The sequence below is a fragment of the Aricia agestis genome, chromosome 20 (assembly GCF_905147365.1).
Source record: "Aricia agestis chromosome 20, ilAriAges1.1, whole genome shotgun sequence".
Lineage (NCBI taxonomy): Eukaryota > Metazoa > Arthropoda > Insecta > Lepidoptera > Lycaenidae > Aricia > Aricia agestis.
Window position 1 is genome coordinate 5,127,955 of NC_056425.1, and position 18,821 is coordinate 5,146,775.

At 37.7% G+C, this 18,821-nt stretch overlaps 1 protein-coding gene across 2 annotated transcripts in view; it reads left to right on the top strand.

Moving 5' to 3' along the window:
• LOC121737311 (guanine nucleotide-binding protein G(o) subunit alpha) overlaps window positions 1–18,821 on the top strand; it is an 86,235-nt gene that overhangs the window by 26,771 nt on the left and 40,643 nt on the right. For both annotated transcript variants that reach the window (XM_042128953.1, XM_042128952.1), the window contains exons 3-4: window positions 1,138–1,279; window positions 7,347–7,507. In XM_042128953.1, the coding sequence (XP_041984887.1) occupies window positions 1,138–1,279; window positions 7,347–7,507 (303 nt within the window). The remainder of the gene's footprint in view (window positions 1–1,137; window positions 1,280–7,346; window positions 7,508–18,821) is intronic.

Consider the following 18,821-nt stretch of genomic DNA (forward strand, 5'->3'; position numbering starts at 1 on the left):
ATGATGATAATGATGATGATGAAATATTAAACTTAAAAATGTTAACTACTTAACTTGTTTTCAAATGCTTGCAAAAGGCAGTTCTCAACTTAGCAAAAAATTTTACATTGAGACTGTCGCACTCAAAGACGAATAATAATTACTTAATTGTTAACGAAGATTATATAACAATATTTAGCCCCATACATTATCTGTCAAACTCTTCATTAAATTGATATTTAAGAGGATACACCAGGGGCTAGAGAAATGAATAAAAAGTACGTGTAATATCTATAGCTGTCTCCCTTACCCCAAGCCTATACCGCAGAACGCGATAGAGACAACTGCAGAAAATCAACGATTCGTTCTCCAAAACTTAACCGATTTAAGTACTTTTTTCACTAAAGATTAAAGAAAGGCTTGAGCTGTGTTCCTATGTTTTGCTTTTTTTTGTAAAATCTAGCCAAATCGGTTTTCTGGACTTTTGAACACAGCGGAAAATCTGGCCATTTTTTTGGGTTTTTGAACGTTCATATCTTATTTAATAATTAAATTATGAAAAAAAAACATAGGGATATTGTATTAGTGGCCGTAGATATTCAGGAAAAAAATTATAACTTTACTAGCATTATCCAGGGAGGAAACAGGGGACAACGTTTGTATGAAAAAAAGGGCGGTGTGGACTCCTCTTAATCATCAATATCTCGGAGTGCGGTCGTAAAACCTAGCTACACTACTGTCATCTTTAATATCCGAACATAGTTATACAAACGAGGAAATACACAGACAAATCTAACTGGGGAAATCCCAATTCCCAAGTTAAAAGCTGCAATAATCATGAATGAATGAATGTTATTTCCTGCTTAGTTTAACTTCAACTAATTAGCCAACGGCAAATTTTTCATCTTTTTAATAATTTATTAGCCATGGACAAGTTAAAAAAAATATAATGTTATAGCATCTACACATATTTGCCCTATTGTAGAGCCTAAATATATTGTAGAGCTCTAGTATGTAAATACTAAAATATATCATTCGAATACTGGTTTTTTGTCTTTGGCACAACATACGCATCCTTTGCATCAAGTTGCCAAAATAGAAAAAGTACGATTTAAAAAAAGGAGAGAGTTTTTTTAATTCAATGAATCTTGTCCACAGAATTATCCACGAGAGTGGTTTCACAAACGAGGACTTCAAACAGTACCGGCCCGTTGTGTACAGCAACACTATCCAGTCGCTGGTCGCCATACTGCGGGCCCAGCCCAACCTCGGCATCCCTTATGGGAACAAGGATCGGGAGGTGAGATATGCCATGGATCTTTTAGGGCTTAGGGCTCCCGCACACGGGCCACCGGCCATAACTAAAAAACGCCGCTACCGGCATATTTCCTTTAGTTTTCATACCACGGTTGACGCCGGTGACCGCCACACGTTACAACGTTTCATTATACGACCAATAGACTAGCAGCTATCTTAAAACGGCGTTTGTGGATGTCGCGTGTGGCCCGTGTGCCGTGTGGGGCGACACTTGGATCATTTGTCATAGAAAACTCCACAAACTAAAGCTACGGGTTGTCTTATAGTATAATCAAAATATGTACTGTACAATGAGGCACACAGCACACTTCATAGATTATTATATTTTTTTAGATTTTTATATTTTTTCATTCTTTAATAATATGAAGTTTTGTGTTTCGATTCGGTGTTTGGACTTTTGTTTAGTTTTTCTGTGCCTTTTTATCATGATCACGTCGATGACAAATGACAATTTCTATGCCGTTGATTGTCGAATTTGTTACAAAGCCGTTATTTTGATCTCATACAAGTTAGGGCCGCGCCACACCGGAATGGCAGCGGCGAGGCGAGCACTTTCAGTGTCATATGATTACAATAGTGAAGATAAAGTTTAAAATCATATTATGACGCTGAAAGTGCTCGCCTCGCCGCTGCCATTCCGGTATAGCGCGGCCCTTATGGTGGCCATACACCAACCTTCCTATCGTCCAATCGGCATGACGCTACCGATTGGATCAGCAGAACTAACATGCCGATTGGACGATAGGAAGGATGCGGTATGGCCAGCATTATATGTACTTAACGTGAAACGTCCTCAAGCAGAAACGATATTAACCGTACATCAGCAACAGACAAACTTATTTATGTAGGTACTAAATCTATCACGCTGTCACGACTTACGACTAGTTTAATGATTTACTTTGGATTACTTCATTAGGTCATATGAAACAGTGGCCGATAATGATCGTAAAAAGCCAGCCAAGTTTATGTTTCTATCGCTAGAAGATCTAAATCTTGAGAACGTTCAGTCTCGGTTCCATAAATGGCAATCGAGATAGGGCTGTCAACTTTGATAAATTACTGCTTAATTACTTCTTTGAAAATGGTGTGCAAATTACTTACACATTTAAGATCTTGTTATGTTTAATTTTTTATCAGAAGTCTGCATAATGTAAATGTGTATAAGCTTTAAATAGTTATTTGTCGTTCAAGACTTCAGGGAGAAACTTAGTTTAACGTTAAAGTAAGGATTATTATCTGGGAAAGGTATTCCTTCCCTGTATCAGTATCTGTATAAGTTCGGATTATTCAAGTTTACGCTAGTCAACGACCAACGAGTATTTTGTTGGCCTGGCAGTTGGTACCACGGAGTGAAGTAGTACGACAAAATGACTTACCGTGCCAAACAAGTATTCACTGATTTCCGACTTGGATAATCCGGATTTACCTTGTATCCGACAATACCGTGATCATGCTCACTTGTCGATTTAAGGTGATTGCACATTTATCAGCACGTATACGCCGAACGCGCCGCATTTTAGAATTCGCTGTTAGAAATGATATTGTGAAACCTCGTACATTCGTCCGCGCCGTACGCACCGCATTTCGTTTATTATGCGGCGCGGACAAATGTGCGATCAGCTTTAATGTTGACTCGAGTAATCCGTACTTATATTGTCAACTTACCCCGATTTACTTTCTTAACTTATTTTAAAACATTATCAGCGGTAGGCAGCCCTAGCGACTTGCGTGTCACCAGCTCCACGTAAGGAGTGTTAATTTTTTCGTCTCGTGGCGAGTTACGTGACAATACGCGTATGTACCGTACATGGCCGCCATATGACTCGCTAGATCACGAAGGTTGTGCCTGTGATCTCGTTACCTTATTCGTGATGTATCGATTTAGTTTCACTTTCCATGATCGTGATGTTTTTTCATTATTAATAGTCAATAGTCATACTGGGTAGGTACTTCTCACTAGACGACGCCCGCAACGGTGTTGCGCCAATATTCGTTTACTCGGGAACCGTACCTTTCCCAGCCTGCCTAGCATACGCCAAAATCTCGAAATTATCTCGACAAAACTCTATAAAAATGTGTTATTTCGATGATAGATCTACGCGAGAAAAAATGTTTGTCATGCTAGGGTCAATACAGATGAAGAGACAAACCATCAAACATCGAGAAAACATGTAGAGTGACATATCTCGTCGGCGTATCATGCTAGGCAGGCTGAAGTTAAAATATCTCCATAACAAATTGCAGCAAAATCGGTTCAATTTGGTATGGAGATATCGGACATACAAACATACATCATTTGGGATTTAAAATATTTTTAATGTAGCTAAAATATATTATCATGAAAGCTATGTTACGGTACCAAGGAACCAAAGGTTGGTTAGAGCATATCTGTTTTCAAACAATGCTTGAGGAATGTAATGTTTTGCAAATTATCTTGTTTCCATACAATTGGAAACAGTGATATTTTATATCAAAGCTCTAGTAACAAATCATGTTAAAACTTTGATGAACAGCAATGCTCCTAAAATATTTTTCACTCTATAAATAATCTGTTGCAGCAGGCCATAAGTGGTCAATGTACTGTTTTATTACGAGAGCACAGTCAAGAGTCAAGACTCAAGAGTTTTATAGGCAAGGATTACATTAGTCCAGGGATTCCCAAACTGGGTTCTAGGAAGAGGGTTCCAAAAATTCAGAAATGTTGGTTTCGTTATGTAAAAAGTTTGAGAAGCCCTTGATAACAGATATTATGTTATGGTTGGATTCAAAACTTAATTCAAAAGACCTGGTTTTATTTATTGAGTTTATTTTTAACAAAGAGCGAAATTGGCAAACTCCAATAGTCTATACAAATTAAATGGATGTGGTCACATATAAAAAGGCTACCCATTACATATATATCTAAGACTATATAAAACATAGTGGCTCGGTGCCAAAATCTCAGTGTCTAGATAAAAAAATCAGCCAAGTGTGGACCGCACTCGCTTAAAAAGTGTTCCGTATACCTGCTGACTTGGTATACGATTGATATTGAGCAAAAATAGGCAAATATGGCGTCTTTTTGTATTGAAGACCCGACAGGGTCCGACCGAGTAAACAAAACCGAGTTAAAATATTTACAAAAACTCAATAAACAGACATGTTTATTGAGTAAACAAAACCGAGTTAAAATATTTACAAAAACTCAATAAATAGACATGTTTATTGAGTTTTTGTGAATATTTTAACTTGGTTTTGTTTACACGGTCTCGTTTTTACCCTTCGGGTACGGAACTCTAAACATAGCCTAGGCAGATCTAGGCTTCATATTATATTATTAGCGGAGCGCAAAAGCCACTCCAAGGTTCTGTATCTGATTTATGTCAGCATCTGCACATATGCGGGTATATTTCACTCTCGGTTACGACAGCGTTAAGTTTAATATGTTATATGGGTTAGTCAGACTCGTACTTGGATATCATTAAGGATAGGTTACACAGTGCGAGCAGCTGAAGTGACAGTAGGCAGCTACTGCACCTGTGTATTAGCTACTCGCACGAGAGCTCAGGCGCGGTCGCAACCTGAAATTTTGGTGAGGGTCACTCACTATAGTCACTACACTAATCTTTTTTTTTATCAGCACCCTCGGACGGTTCTGGGTTGACAGCTGTCTAAGGTCGGACGGAGTATTATATATAATTTTAAAATAAAATAAAAAATTAAGCACCCATATAAAAATACAAATTTTGGCCTCATTTTGCATAACCTGGATATGTACGGAACCCTTCGCACGCACTTGGCCGATTTTTCTGTACATGTATGAAGTGTACCTAACTTTCACAAAAATATAACCACGTCATCAAGATACAAAAACAATGTTATCAGAATTCAGAGTTTCGACCTTCGGTGACATTAAAGTGGTACATTTTCCTCCTGTTTTGGTAGCGTTCGCATATTTATTGGCCATCGCACATTTGGCAGCAACAATACAGTACGTCTATCCAAATGGTGTATCGTACGTGTCTGCGTTCCTTTAATTGTGTACGTATAAAGCGTAGAGGTCAGATTCAGTTTGGAGAAACTGCGCCAAGGAGTTGTTAAAGCAAAAAGTTTAAATTTTGTGTGCCCATTGTCCAAGTACTTGCATGATGTGGATCATATGTACGCGTGGGATTCGAATGTACGAGTCTAGAGCTCTAAACCACTAGACCTGATAGTCTAGTCTTACGGACTATCAATCTACCATCAGTTCAGTCTATCAGTCTGATCCAGACTGATGAAAGAATGATCGTGTAACCGTGTGATTGACGGACCTGATCATTTTTCTATTATATTACTTTCCCCCATCGTTCTGGGGCCAGTCTGAGACTGATGGACTGAACTAATGGCAGACTGATCGTGTAACCCTAGTCTTTGGCTTATTGCAGTAAATAGAAAGCAACATGTAAAGCAATAATTTAGATTTTAGAAAAGTAAAAAACTTAACTTCATTTTGGTATACCAAGTGTCAGTCTCACACTAAAACCTAATAGCTTTGTCCACACCGTGCCTTTTTATGTTCGTCAAAGCCACAGTCAACAGCGAGCGTGAGGCATGCCCGCGACGCATGCCCTCTGACCGTATCCAAAACTTTCGCTTTGTTATTAAAAATGACAATTGGCGTTGCGTTCGCTGACGCATTCAATTATTGAATGCGCCAAAACGAAAGTTGGATGAAAGAAGATGACGAAAATTGAAAATGAAAGCGCATAGTGTGGACATAGGTAATGACATCTCTCAAGCTGATCAAACTGTTCAGGCTGGAGAGCGTGCTAAACAACCGTACATGCTTGCAAAAAACATAACCCTCCTGACGCAATCGGGTAAAAAGCTATTAAGTTCGCGAGTATCCGACTGTAGACAGCGAACTGAGTGCAACATTAATTAGGTTTAATTGCACACTGCGGATGTGGGGAAAGGGGATTCCGTACCGAAATTCACAGACGTTCGCAAATAAAGTGGGTAACTAATATTTGACAACATGAGTCAGATCAGACGTGCGCGTTTTCAGCTTCTGCTGTAGCTTTTGGGAAAACACGTGCCGCTGCCGCTGAAGTCACGCGCACAGCAAACGTGCACGATTTTTCCCTTATAATTTGAACAAAATTTGTAACCTACTTCATCATCTAGCAGCTAGCTTAAATTATATATCTAGCTATACATAGAAACCACATTTTTTTTTCAAATAATTTTCCTGGCCTAAAACCTCCATTTGTGCAAAAAACTACAATTTTCAAATTGTCAGTTACCCACTTCCTCCGCTTATGTCTTCAATTCACAGATGAACAAACCGACAGCTCATTAGCCAATCGCATTGACAAAGGGTTTAACAGACCATACAGAAAAGTTGGTGCTTAACCCAATTTTAACCACGGTAAATGATAAATCTTTTGATGGCTAAAAACTGTTGCTGCAGAGAACCTAGCTGGGATCCTATTCTGTTTTCTGAGAGTTTTTCGCATCTCCTACGTGTTTTGCTGTATACTTTTTGACATTGATGTAGAAATTTTACAAGCGCGTAGCCTAAAGGATATGTCTTGTAAATATAAATGTCTTATTCTTGTCTGATACATTAAAAAGTCACTTGACAGGCAAACCATTGTATAACTTGACGACCTCTGTGGCTCAGTGGTGAGCGCGTTGGTAGCTCAAGCCGGGAGTCGCGGGTTCGAATCCCGCTGACGGAACAAAAAGTTTTCAGTGTTCCCGGGTCTGGATGTGTATTAAATATGTGTATAATATAATAAAATTCTTAAAATATATGTCTAGTATAAAAAGTATTAAATATATTTCCGTTGTCTGGTACCTGTAACACAAGTCCTTTAGATACTTAGCACGGGGCCAGACTGACGTGGTGTGAAGCGTCCATAGTAGTAAAACTGTAGTGTCTGTATACACTATACAATAGTATGTCTTTTTATTCCTAAAAGCGAGATAAAAGTCTACGTGTCTAATTAAAAAGCTATGAGTCTCGCGTCTTTACTAAACAAGACTAGTTAATAGTTATCCTAATGGTATGTCGAACCTTCCAGACCGACGGCAAGATGGTGTTCGACGTGATCCAACGGATGGAGGACACGGAGCCGTTCAGCGAGGAGCTGCTCGCCGCCATGAAGAGGCTGTGGGCTGACTCCGGGGTGCAGGAGTGCTTCGGACGGTCCAACGAGTACCAGCTCAATGATTCCGCCAAATAGTGAGTATTGAAGGTTATGTAGATGTGATGATGGAACTGTACGGTTCGGTCGCTGGGAGTTGTGTTAAGGTGCGGAGATTTGGAGGTATGAAACATGTAAATTAACACAAGACTTAAACTGTACAGTTAAATCGTTAAAATTAAAGCGGTCATTATAAGTATTGGATCAACCCGCGTTTAGACAACTATTTATTGATTTCGGTCGTTAATTTTCTCATTGTACTGCGTTATATGGAGTGAGTCTTTGCAGAATCAGTAGACTATACATCACAGCCTTCACAGGCTCTATGTATACCCGAGGGAATTGATTCCCAGGCAGTTGACGGACCTACGCCATGTGGTCGGCTTATGTCAATTCAACGTTAGCTGAAAAAATCCTTAGGGCCTGTTTTACCACTTACTGATAAGGCTATCCTGCCACTTAACTTAACAGATAGAGTATGGAGAATCTGTCAAATAAGCCTATCCGGCACCTTATCAGGAAGTGGTGAAACAGGCCCTTAGTCTTAGAACTAAGGCTATTTTCCACGCCATTACTTTTGACACCATTACCTTAAATCAACAGATAAAATATGAAATAAAACAGCAACAATTTCTTAACATTTATTTATAAAACATAAAGTAGAGCTATCACATAACGCGATATGTAAATGTATCCATTGTAATTCAAAATAAAAAACATTTAACATAATATTTGGTATGAAATGTTAATTAGTTACGTAAAAAACTTAACCTATTTCAATTCAGTTCTGGTGAATTCCCAATGCGAAATTCGGATATGACAACTTTTTTGCGCCAATAAACGCTTGCTGTGGCTAGCGTTGACCGATCACAGCGCGGTGTGTTTTCTAAACTGATTTCGAACGGACATTGTGAATTAGGCCGCTGGTTTTCGTGGTTGGAGGGTGAATTGGAGGGGTTCGTTGGGTACGTAGGTTGGTGTGACGCTGTATGTCAACTCGCCGTAACGCCAAGATACGTTGTATTTGTGGAAGGTCTGAAAAAAAAATAAACTCCATGTTAAGACGACTCTACATTGGTAGATATATCTGCAGAAATCATCGGCTGGTGTGAAGAATATCAGCAGATGCGTCCGCCGACGTGTAGAGACGACTTATTTTATGCATGAAGAGGACTCCGAAAGCCCTCTGAGTCTGGTTTATATTGTTTTTTTTTTTTTTTCAAAATTACTTCGCAATTCGCATAATATGTCTCCCAAAAGAGGTGAAAATATAAAGGTGAATAAAAATAAAAATATGAATATATTGTATGTAAATTAAAGCAATGAAAATATCAGTCAATCAAAATATGAAGAAAACGTATACAAGTACAGCTATTACCCTACTTTCGAGTATTAACGATTTAATCAGTCAGCAACTGTTTTGGTGTCCTAAATTTCAGACTACACGCTAGCCCTCGTTTATTAATTCAGTCGAATTAGACCTGTTATTCTTGTTAATTTCTGTCTAAAATCTCAAACTTATCTTTATAAAAGGTAGGTATAGCTGACTGACTGGGTCGACGTAGGCTTCAAATTTCGCAAACGCGTTCCGTCTATGATGAAGGCATCGACTAAGACAGAATTTTTCAAAATTTCTTAGTTGTTGCGAGCCCTAAGGCGGTTAAATAGGGATCAAAGTTTGCCAGGCAGTTTTCATTACAAGCTGGCAAATACGAAAAGTGCTAATTCGTTAATATTAAAACTACTTACCTTAGCCAACAATAATTGTAATTCCGCCTCAGCAAATCGTTTTCCAATGCACATTCGTCGTCCGAAGCCAAAAGGTAGAGACGCGAAGGGATGTATGCCAACTTCTTTCTGCTTCTCGCACACTGCTTGGGCCTTAGAGTGGGGGCAGGTTTCCGTGGTCTTCTCAGGCATTTCTCTCAACCATCTCTCAGGCACGTAGTCTTGGGGTGAAGGGAAGTATCTCTCCTCGTTTGACATGATGTAGTGAGGGAAGACGACATGTGACTGTAAAAAAAGTTCGAACAACTTCTGAAGGTGTTTTAAGGGAAGGTATACTAGTCGACCCGTTGAAATAAACAATGGATACGTCAAAAATGCCTTATTTATCCTAGATCAGGGGAAAAAGTACGTAGTTTATCTACATGGATAAATCCTCTAGGTTCTCCGTATCCTCCTACAATGTTTAACTTCAGAATCAATATTACCAGCTTCTTAGATTTTGACAGGACCTCATATTTTATTTACTAGCCTTTGATTTATCTTATGCCATTAACCAATGAAAAACGCTGTTGAATAGATAAACTACCGTCTGAAACCTCAGAAACTTGAGAGTGTAGAAAAAGTCGACTAGCGCAGCTTTAAAGGGATATAAATAACTTAAAATAGATGGCTTTTGTCTCACTGCGACTGTTGTGCAGTCATTATTATAATAGCTCCGAGAACAAAAGAATATTGAGACTCGGGGTGTGTAAAGTACGAAACAACTTACGCCTTTGGGTACTTCGTATCCGGCTATCACCGTGTCGGACTGCAAACAGCGACCATTTCCCAAAATGACCGGTTTGATCCTGAAAAAAGGCAGGGTGCGTCCACATTTGTATCATTTGCGCGATCAGATCTCCGTCGCGATCATCGCGCCGTATCAAGTATATGCGTATCATAGTGTGGACGCCTATTAGATCATTCTGCCGATCACGCGCGTATTTGATACGACACGTATCAGATACGCGGTTAATAGCGATCGGGGCGTATCATGATACGCGTATCATTTTGATACGCGACGGAGATCTGATCGCGCAAATGATACAAATGTGGACGCACCTATTTTTTTTAATGAAATGGCAGAATTTCGGTACTCCGCTGGACAAAGTTGATACGAAATTGTATTAAACTTGGTTTAAACTGGTACAGTAATGTTTTAATGAATGCAACGATTCCATATTATTTTTTTTGTCCCTAAAAAATAATTGTTTACGTATTTAGGAATGTAGTTTAGAATTGTAAAGTTCTTGTTAAAGTACGAGAATTTTGCTGCATGAACAAACACAATTTCAGGTTCTGTTGCTGTTATGTCAAGTGCAAAAAATAGTGATTGTTCTAGAAAATCATAAGTTGTTTAACGTCATTCCGTATAATTACGTAAATTGTTACGAGCTTATCGTATTATGATAACGTAAAGTTTTGGTTTGTCGTATGCTGGTTTACCCTACATAAATAATTAATAAGAGCGTGGCCACACTGCTGTGGTGCGTTGCGTCGTCGGAACAAAATATCGCATTGAATGAAACATACCTAGCTTGCGTTGTGGCTACCCGCGACAATACAACACTTCATCTCCTTCCTTCCGATCCATTAAAACACCATTGGCACAGCAATTAGTCAATATTATCATCTATGGATATTGGATACTAATATTATAAATTGCGAAAGTGTGTGTATTTCTGTCTATTACCTCTTCACGCTTAATTCGCGGATGTAACTTTGATGCCATTGGTATAGACATAACTATTTTGAGTCCCGGAAAAGGAACACAGGAAGGTTATCCTTAAAAATTTAATTTTCTCCAGCGATAAATGAGTTTAAATGCAAAAAAGTTGGGAACATCCAGTAAATTATATTTTTGTGACTTGCCTAGTCGTCGCAACGCAGCAGACTAATGTGGTCTCACTTTAATATAATCTAGCGTTAGTGTCCCATTTGTGGTACTAGAATTAATATATACTTTGCAATATGCTGTACAGATTAGGTCCCCATGGAAATCAGTATCCATACTAATATAAAAAATGCGAAAGTGGGTCTGTCTGTCTGTCTGTTACCTCTTCACGCCAAAACCGCTGAACCGATTTTGCTGGGTCTGGTGATATTGGAGTCCCGGGAAAGGACATAGGATACTTTTTGTCCAGGACAAATGTACGGTTCCCGACAGTAAACGAATTTTGGTGCGGGCGACATTTAGTTAACAATAATTACTATAGTACCAACCAAATTTACTTGAAGTTCTGTTAACGTCTGTTAGTTTTTCTTTTCTCACCACCTGTATTATACAAAATCAATGGTCCTCACATTACATTCCTCCTTGTACTGCCCTTGCATTACATTTAATATCAATAGGTACATTTAGGTCTAATACCCTGGTAGTACTATTAACCACTTCGAAATAACTACACCATAAATAACACGATTTTTCCACCGCAAGTATCCCTCATACGAGTGATTCATTAAAATTAAAAGCGTATGTTTATAAAATGAATTTCCATTTGCATAGCTGACTAGAGCTTTAGAGAAAATGTGCATGGAGTTTCATATGGAGCTTTTAAATAAACATTAGGTTATTTAGTTCAACTACTATGAATTACAAATATATTATAAACTAGACTAGCTGTCCCGGCAAACGTTTCTTTGCCATATAAAGTATTTCGCCCGTATTATTTTATTGAAGTGACTAAATAAGTATGTCACCATGGCAACGTCTATCGCTATCCCGTCGCACAAACAATGGTCGCCGTTAGTCTCGAGTTGTAATAATTTACTATTATTTATTCAACAAATGCAGTAGCCGATTCTCAGACCCACTGAATATGCATATAAAATTTGGTAAAAATCAATAAAGCCGTTTCGGAGGAGTACGGTGACTAACATTGTGAGTTGTGACACGAGAATTTTATATATTAAGATAGATGACGCCCGGAATTCTGTTCTGAAATCGGTTTGTCGCGCGGCAACCGTACATTTTTCCAGGATAAAAAGTATCTTATGTCCTTTACCGTTTCTCAAAGTACATACCAAATTTTAGCAAAATCGGTTCAGTGGTTTGAGCGTGAAGACACAATTTCGCATTTATGATATCAGTAAGGATGGCATGTCTGAAATTTTCTGACTCGTCTCGTGAAGCGTGCTGGCCATAGGTTAGCTAATTTGTCATTTCTATCATTAACGTTGAGTTGAATGTCCTCTCATTCATCATTATATGCTTGTTAGCTACATTAGAACCTATTATTGTCATGACATCAAGGTCTGAAGTTGTCATTCCATCACAGACTTACTGCACTCATAGACGAATATTAATTACTTCACTGTTATTAAATGAATATTTTGACATTAGCCCCGATCATTATCTATCAAACTCTTCATATTAAATTGCAGTTTAATAATCACGAAATGTCTCTGAATGTTTCTTTAAATCATCGTCTTAAAAGTTTGATTTTTCACCCTTCGGTAGAGAATACTTCCCCCTCATTTTACATCTACTTATAAGGCAATATTTATGCAATCTAGTTTCTTATTCGATTCAATCTATTTCCTATCAAGTCACAGAATGTTATTGCCGTGAAATGTTATTTTCTTTGTTTTGACATTTCATGAGAACAGGACTGGTTCTATTTCAAAGAGCTGAAGTAGAGTCGTTCATATAGTTTTGTAATTTTAATTCTAATTAGTTTCATAACTTAATTTTGATTTATCGTATCACGTACTATTGTTATGTTCTCATAATTTGAAGTGTTGCGTGTTGGGTTTCAGTGGTAATGTTGTCGGGTTTTTGTTACTCTATTGTTACACTTGGTTTTGTGCAGCATTTTCTCTAATGTGATTGATGAGCTCTTTTAGATGTGACTTCGTTACCGCGAACACCTCTTGGCACGCGATAGGACAAATGTTCAAGCAACCATAAGCTATTTATCATAGGACTTTAATTCTAATAAATTATGCAACATTAATTCTGTGTCGTTATGCAGTCAGTTTTCTATCAAACAAATAAAATATGGGGTATTTTTAACAGATTCTAGTTTAACATTTTTGTCTGCTTAAGATTTAGAGCGTTGTTGATAAGTTACGCGTTTGACGTTATCTAAGTAAACACGTTAATGAATCATTCACTACGAATATTCAATTTGAATGTATAAACTTCGGTCAAAGACTTCAAAATTTGCCTTTAGTGCAATTTTAATCTTCATCCGGATTAAGCGGTTTGAATTCGCTTTAAAAATTAATTGGCTTACCGCAAAGCTTCCTTTATGCAGGCGCGCAGATACGGCAGCTGATCCAAATCTCTGCAATCCAGCACTTTATCCTCAGGCAGATTACTGTCCAGCTCCGACTGTAATCGCCTCTGTGCTCTGCTGTTTGTGGCCAGAAGATACATGGTGCTGGCTGCTGCAGCGGCTGTGGTGTCCACTCCGACGAGCAAGAGATCCAAAGCCAGAATAGTTGCCACCTTTTCGCCGTAGTTCTTTGCGATTTGGGCACACACGCCTTTGTCTGTTAGTCTTCTTAAGCATAAAGAACGGAAGGCGTCCAAAGCCTCTACATAAGTCTTGTAAGCTGGTGTTGAATATAGGCGCCATAATGGTGCAGAAAGTTCCAATTCTGGTACACTGTGGAAGAAGCCATGTATGCTCCTGATTATGTCCCTGGCTTCGTGGTCGTCGTCGCTCAGGCAGCCGAATCTGGTTCCAAGCGCCCAAGCTCCTACCGCTGAAAATTGAAGAACTACGTATAAAACTAAGTCACTGGTGGCTGTTATTATGTATGCTAAGTTTTTACTATGCACTGGATTTTGATAGTTCTTTTTAATAAGTGACGTTTCTTCACGAATAATGATTCGGTGGATTATGATCATAGGTCCAAACAAGACATTGCTCTTGATCCTTGATGGAGTATTTCGACGCCCATCAGAATTGGTTAATCGGTCTGACATTGACATCGCAACAAACATACAGACACACTTTCCCGTTTTTAATATTAGTATGTCTACTTTCGACAGAGTTAACGCGATAGAACAAAGATTGCACGTTACGTGTTTAACGAAGATGGTGATTTACGTTACATTAATTGGGGTCATATAAGGCTAAGCGTAATTGAAGACGTAAGTGGGAAACTAATATTTTGAATTTTTTCGTTTTTTTTTTTGCATAAAAGGAGGCTAATACATGCTTAATGGAGGACTTATGGACTTTATGTACACTTTAGCAAAAAACATCCATATTTTTTCATTGCAAATGATTTTCCTGGTCCCGAACGCAAATTTTCAAATTATTAGTTACCCACTTGATCCACTTACGTCTTTAATTATGAGACATATGAACTTGAATTATGTAATTGAACTCACACTCCAAGGCCCATTTGTACAGCTCGGTGAGAAAATCTTTGGGCAACTCTCTTGTGTCATCGACCAAGCCCTCCATCCTAGACAAGAAATATTTGATATTAGATAATTAGTTAGCAACTTACTGAAAAGATTCAGTGAACTCTATAATAGTTGTGTAGCCTGTCAAGAAAGTGAAGAAATTAAAAAGTGGCAACATCGTAGTGTCATCCCTTTCAAATCAATCTAAGAAAAAAGGGATGACACTACGATGTTGCCACTTTTTAATTTCTTCACTTTCTTGACAGACTACAATGTTTTGCAATTGTCTTTTGTAACGTATCAGTGTATTTACCTGTGTAAAGGAAGTTTGCATATTTTTATTTGAAAGCAATTTAGTTAGTATTGGTTAAACTGCTGTCTAAAATAAATTGAGTTTGAATATAGTACATGTTTTGAACACTAACCGTTTTAGATTTAAAATAATAATGATAATAAGGGCCACATGCGCAAAAGTTGAAGTTAACCCTGGATTCGTCGTTTAGTAATGTCTATAGTTTTTCGTATTTATAAAAGAGATCACACAATATTTATATGTAACCTACGAATAATAGTAGTATTTAACCCATGTTTAACTTAACCCAGATCCGTGCATGAACTTATGTAACAAGCTTAAAAGTTAATCTAGTATAACACGAAATGTTGAATTTAAGTGTCTAAAATTGAACAAGGCGGTTTCCAATTATAGACCCAAAGTTCATAGTAGAATCTAGACACGTGAATGGAGTTTTAAAATTGAAGACGTAGGTGGATCAAGTGGGTGACTAAAAATTTGAACATTTACGTTTTTTTTAGATAAATGGCGACTTTAGAGCCGGGAAATTTATTTGAAATCCAAAATGTGGATTTTATGTAGGTACAGCTAAGATATATTAGCCAGATTATGAAGTAAGTTACAAGGTTTCTTCGAAATATAAAGGGAAAAATGGGTCATTACTCATTGTCTATCTATAGTTTAAATACTCTATACTAATATTATAAAGCGAAAGAGTTTGTTTGTTTTTTTTTATAAAAGAAGGGGGCAAACGAGCAAACGGGTCACCTGATGGAAAGCAACTTCCGTCACCCATGGACACTCGCAGCATCAGAAGAGCTGCAGGTGCGTTGCCGGCTTTTTAAGAGGGAATAGGGTAATAGGGGAGGGTAGGGATGGGAAGGGAAGGGAATAAGGGAGGATAGGGAAGGGAATTGGGCCTCCGGTAAACTCACTCACTCGGCGAAACACAGCGCAAGCGCTGTTTCACGCGGTTTTCTGTGAGAACGTGGTATTTCTCCGGTCGAGCCGGCCCATTCGTGCCGGCTCGACCATGGCTCGAGCATGGCTCTTCCACGCGTTTGAACGCGCTAATCTCAGGAACTACTGGTCCGATTTAAAAAATTATTTCATTTTTAGATAGCCCATTTATCGAGAAAGGATATAGGCTATATTTTATTATGCTATAACTAATTATAGGAGCGAAGAAATAGAGGAAAATCTGGGAAAAACGGGGGAAATTATTTGAAAGGGCTTATCTCACGAACTGTTGGAGCAATTTTTCTGTTCTTGGCACAGATAAGAAGTAGTCCACGTGAAGGATCATAGGCTATTTTTTGTGGACTAATTTGTCATGTTATAAAATGTTAGTTACTTATTCAATTCATCCATAAAACACCTTCGTCTTCAATTGTAAAAGTGAAGATCTATTTACGGCTGATCTATTCCTGACACGTCTAGCTGATCCCCTGGAAAAGATTTGACCTTTTCGAATGTGAATACATTTTTAGGAAAAGATCAGAAGTCATGTAAAGTCTATTTTCAAAATATAGGAATGGCAATTTTAATTTTAGAGCAAGAACGGTGTAGAGAAAACGCGAAAAGGCTGTATAGGTAGTGTCCTCAGATGTATGGACTTGCCCCCTTACTAATAAACGTTGTATAAGCTTTGAATAGTTATACACTGTATAATTATTCGAAGCTTATACAGCGTTTATTAGTAAGGGGGATAGAATGCAATTTAGCGACATTTCAATAACTTCGTTTTTAGTTACCAATAGTTTTAGGTGCTTCATTTGCCATATTTCGCTAAGCGCAAAGATTCTATTGGTTCTCAAAAACATATTCCTAGCAACGCAACTTCTAAATCAAAAGAAAACCTTAGGAAAGCTTATATGAGTTGTTGTCCTCTGATTTGTGAAACAAACGATGTACGAAATTAACGCCGTTCTAACAACGTAACGTAACCTACGTTACGTTGTTAGAAACAATTAAAATGCGACCAAATTGTAAACTATTTCGAAAAACTAACTTACCAAGGTCTATGTCACAATAAAGACATGCAAAATTAATGAGTTAATGCTCAAACATGATAACACATTCGCGTTGTATGAATGGGAGTGTTATGTGAGTCAACGCTAACGCTCAACAACGGATGTGGCCATTACAGTGAACGCTGAGATTCACAATGGTACTATTGAACATGTGAGAACGAAAGGAATATGCCAAAGATATGGGCAGATTAGTGTTGATTTAGTTGTTACTAGCTATTTGACCGAGCTTTGCTCGGTATTCGATGTGAATGACATTTTCTAAAAATGATTCCTAGCTAGATCGATTTATCGCCCCCGAAACCCCCTATATACTAAATTTCATGAAAATCGTTGGAGCCGATTCCGAGATTCCAAATATATATATACAAGAATTGCTCGTTTAAAGATATAAGATTTAAGGCCCACTAGCGCCAGACTAGGGTGTTTAAAGGTGACCCTGGGTTAAAAATTATGTTGTTTCTCTCGTGCCTAAATGAACACAGATTTAACTTTATCTCAAATTCACGCAAGTGGGCCAAAGGGAACTAGATGTTTTGTGCAAGTAAGCGCTGCAATTTTCCTAGCAGGATTCACAGGGTCAGGACTCAAATTATTTACTCATAAAATTTTGTCAAAATTACTATAATCAGTGAAGGGGTTTAAGGGGGGGGAGGGGGGGCAGCAGCATACCTGTTTCGAGAAGATGGTCGGTCTGGTAGTAATTGAAAAGAAAATCATGTAAATTGACTTTTATTAATCTGACTGAAAATATATAATTTTGTTTCCAACACTTAATTTTGCGCAGAGTAGGTAACACGTTTTTAATTCCCACTTGCCAGGAAAATTGACGTTTATTTTATCTTCCAGGGGGGGGGGGGGGTATCCCTACCTGGGTACGCACCTTTGCAATAATTATAATATTAGTGGACCCAGGTGGCGAAACGGTCATTCTTAAATCATATTCAGAACATTAATAGGGATGATGACAAGGTCAAAGATTAGCGAATTTTGTTAATAAAATAAAGAAATCACGGTCAAAAATAAGTGTTCCCAAAATTTCAGCTTGATAGCATTTGTATTTTTTTTTCTTATGCGCCTTCAAAGTTGGATATTCAAGTCGATATTTTTTTCAATTTTTCTTAATATTTGTATACAATTCAATAACTTATGCAATTAAAAGCAACTTTTGTTACGAAACCACTTTCATAAACGCAATATTTAATATACCTGTCGAACAAAGTTGTCTCCCGATGCGTACAAACTACGAAAGACTGACGTCATACTTTCGTAGCACTTTGTATGGAGCGTTTCAGGCGGGTCTTTTTTATGAGATATTTGAATTGTCATATCTTGGTGAATTTTTAAGCTATCAGAGTCATTCTTTCAACGATGTTTCTATTTTTTAAGTGTCTTTCAATTACCGATAAGAAAAAAAATAGTCATCATGCCTATTACTTACTAAGTTGGGTTGAGAATCTCGCTCGCCGTGAAAAAACCAGGCCTACAGCGAATTATGTCAAAAATCAAAATACATCGCGATAAGAGCTTTCGTGCTTTGGTTGAGAAATTAGATTGAAATTATTTTGTGAGGCCGTACATTTTTGATGAAATCGTTCGCTATAATATGTGTCAAAGGGTTTTTATTATTCGTAGGTCAAAGGTTGTTTTAATTTTTTAAACGTTTTTTAAGAAGTTGCTAAAATTACTCAACTAATTCTTTGATTTCAGATTTATCTGTTAATTTAAACTATGTACTTAAAATAAGTAAAAACTTGGCAGTTATATATTTTCAAAATTCGTAGAATTTCACATAAATTGCGTAATTATTCATCATTTGAACGTTGCTAACTAACAAAAATTTTAAATTTTAGCAGATTGCTTAAATAAGAATTTTTATAAACATTAACATTAATAAA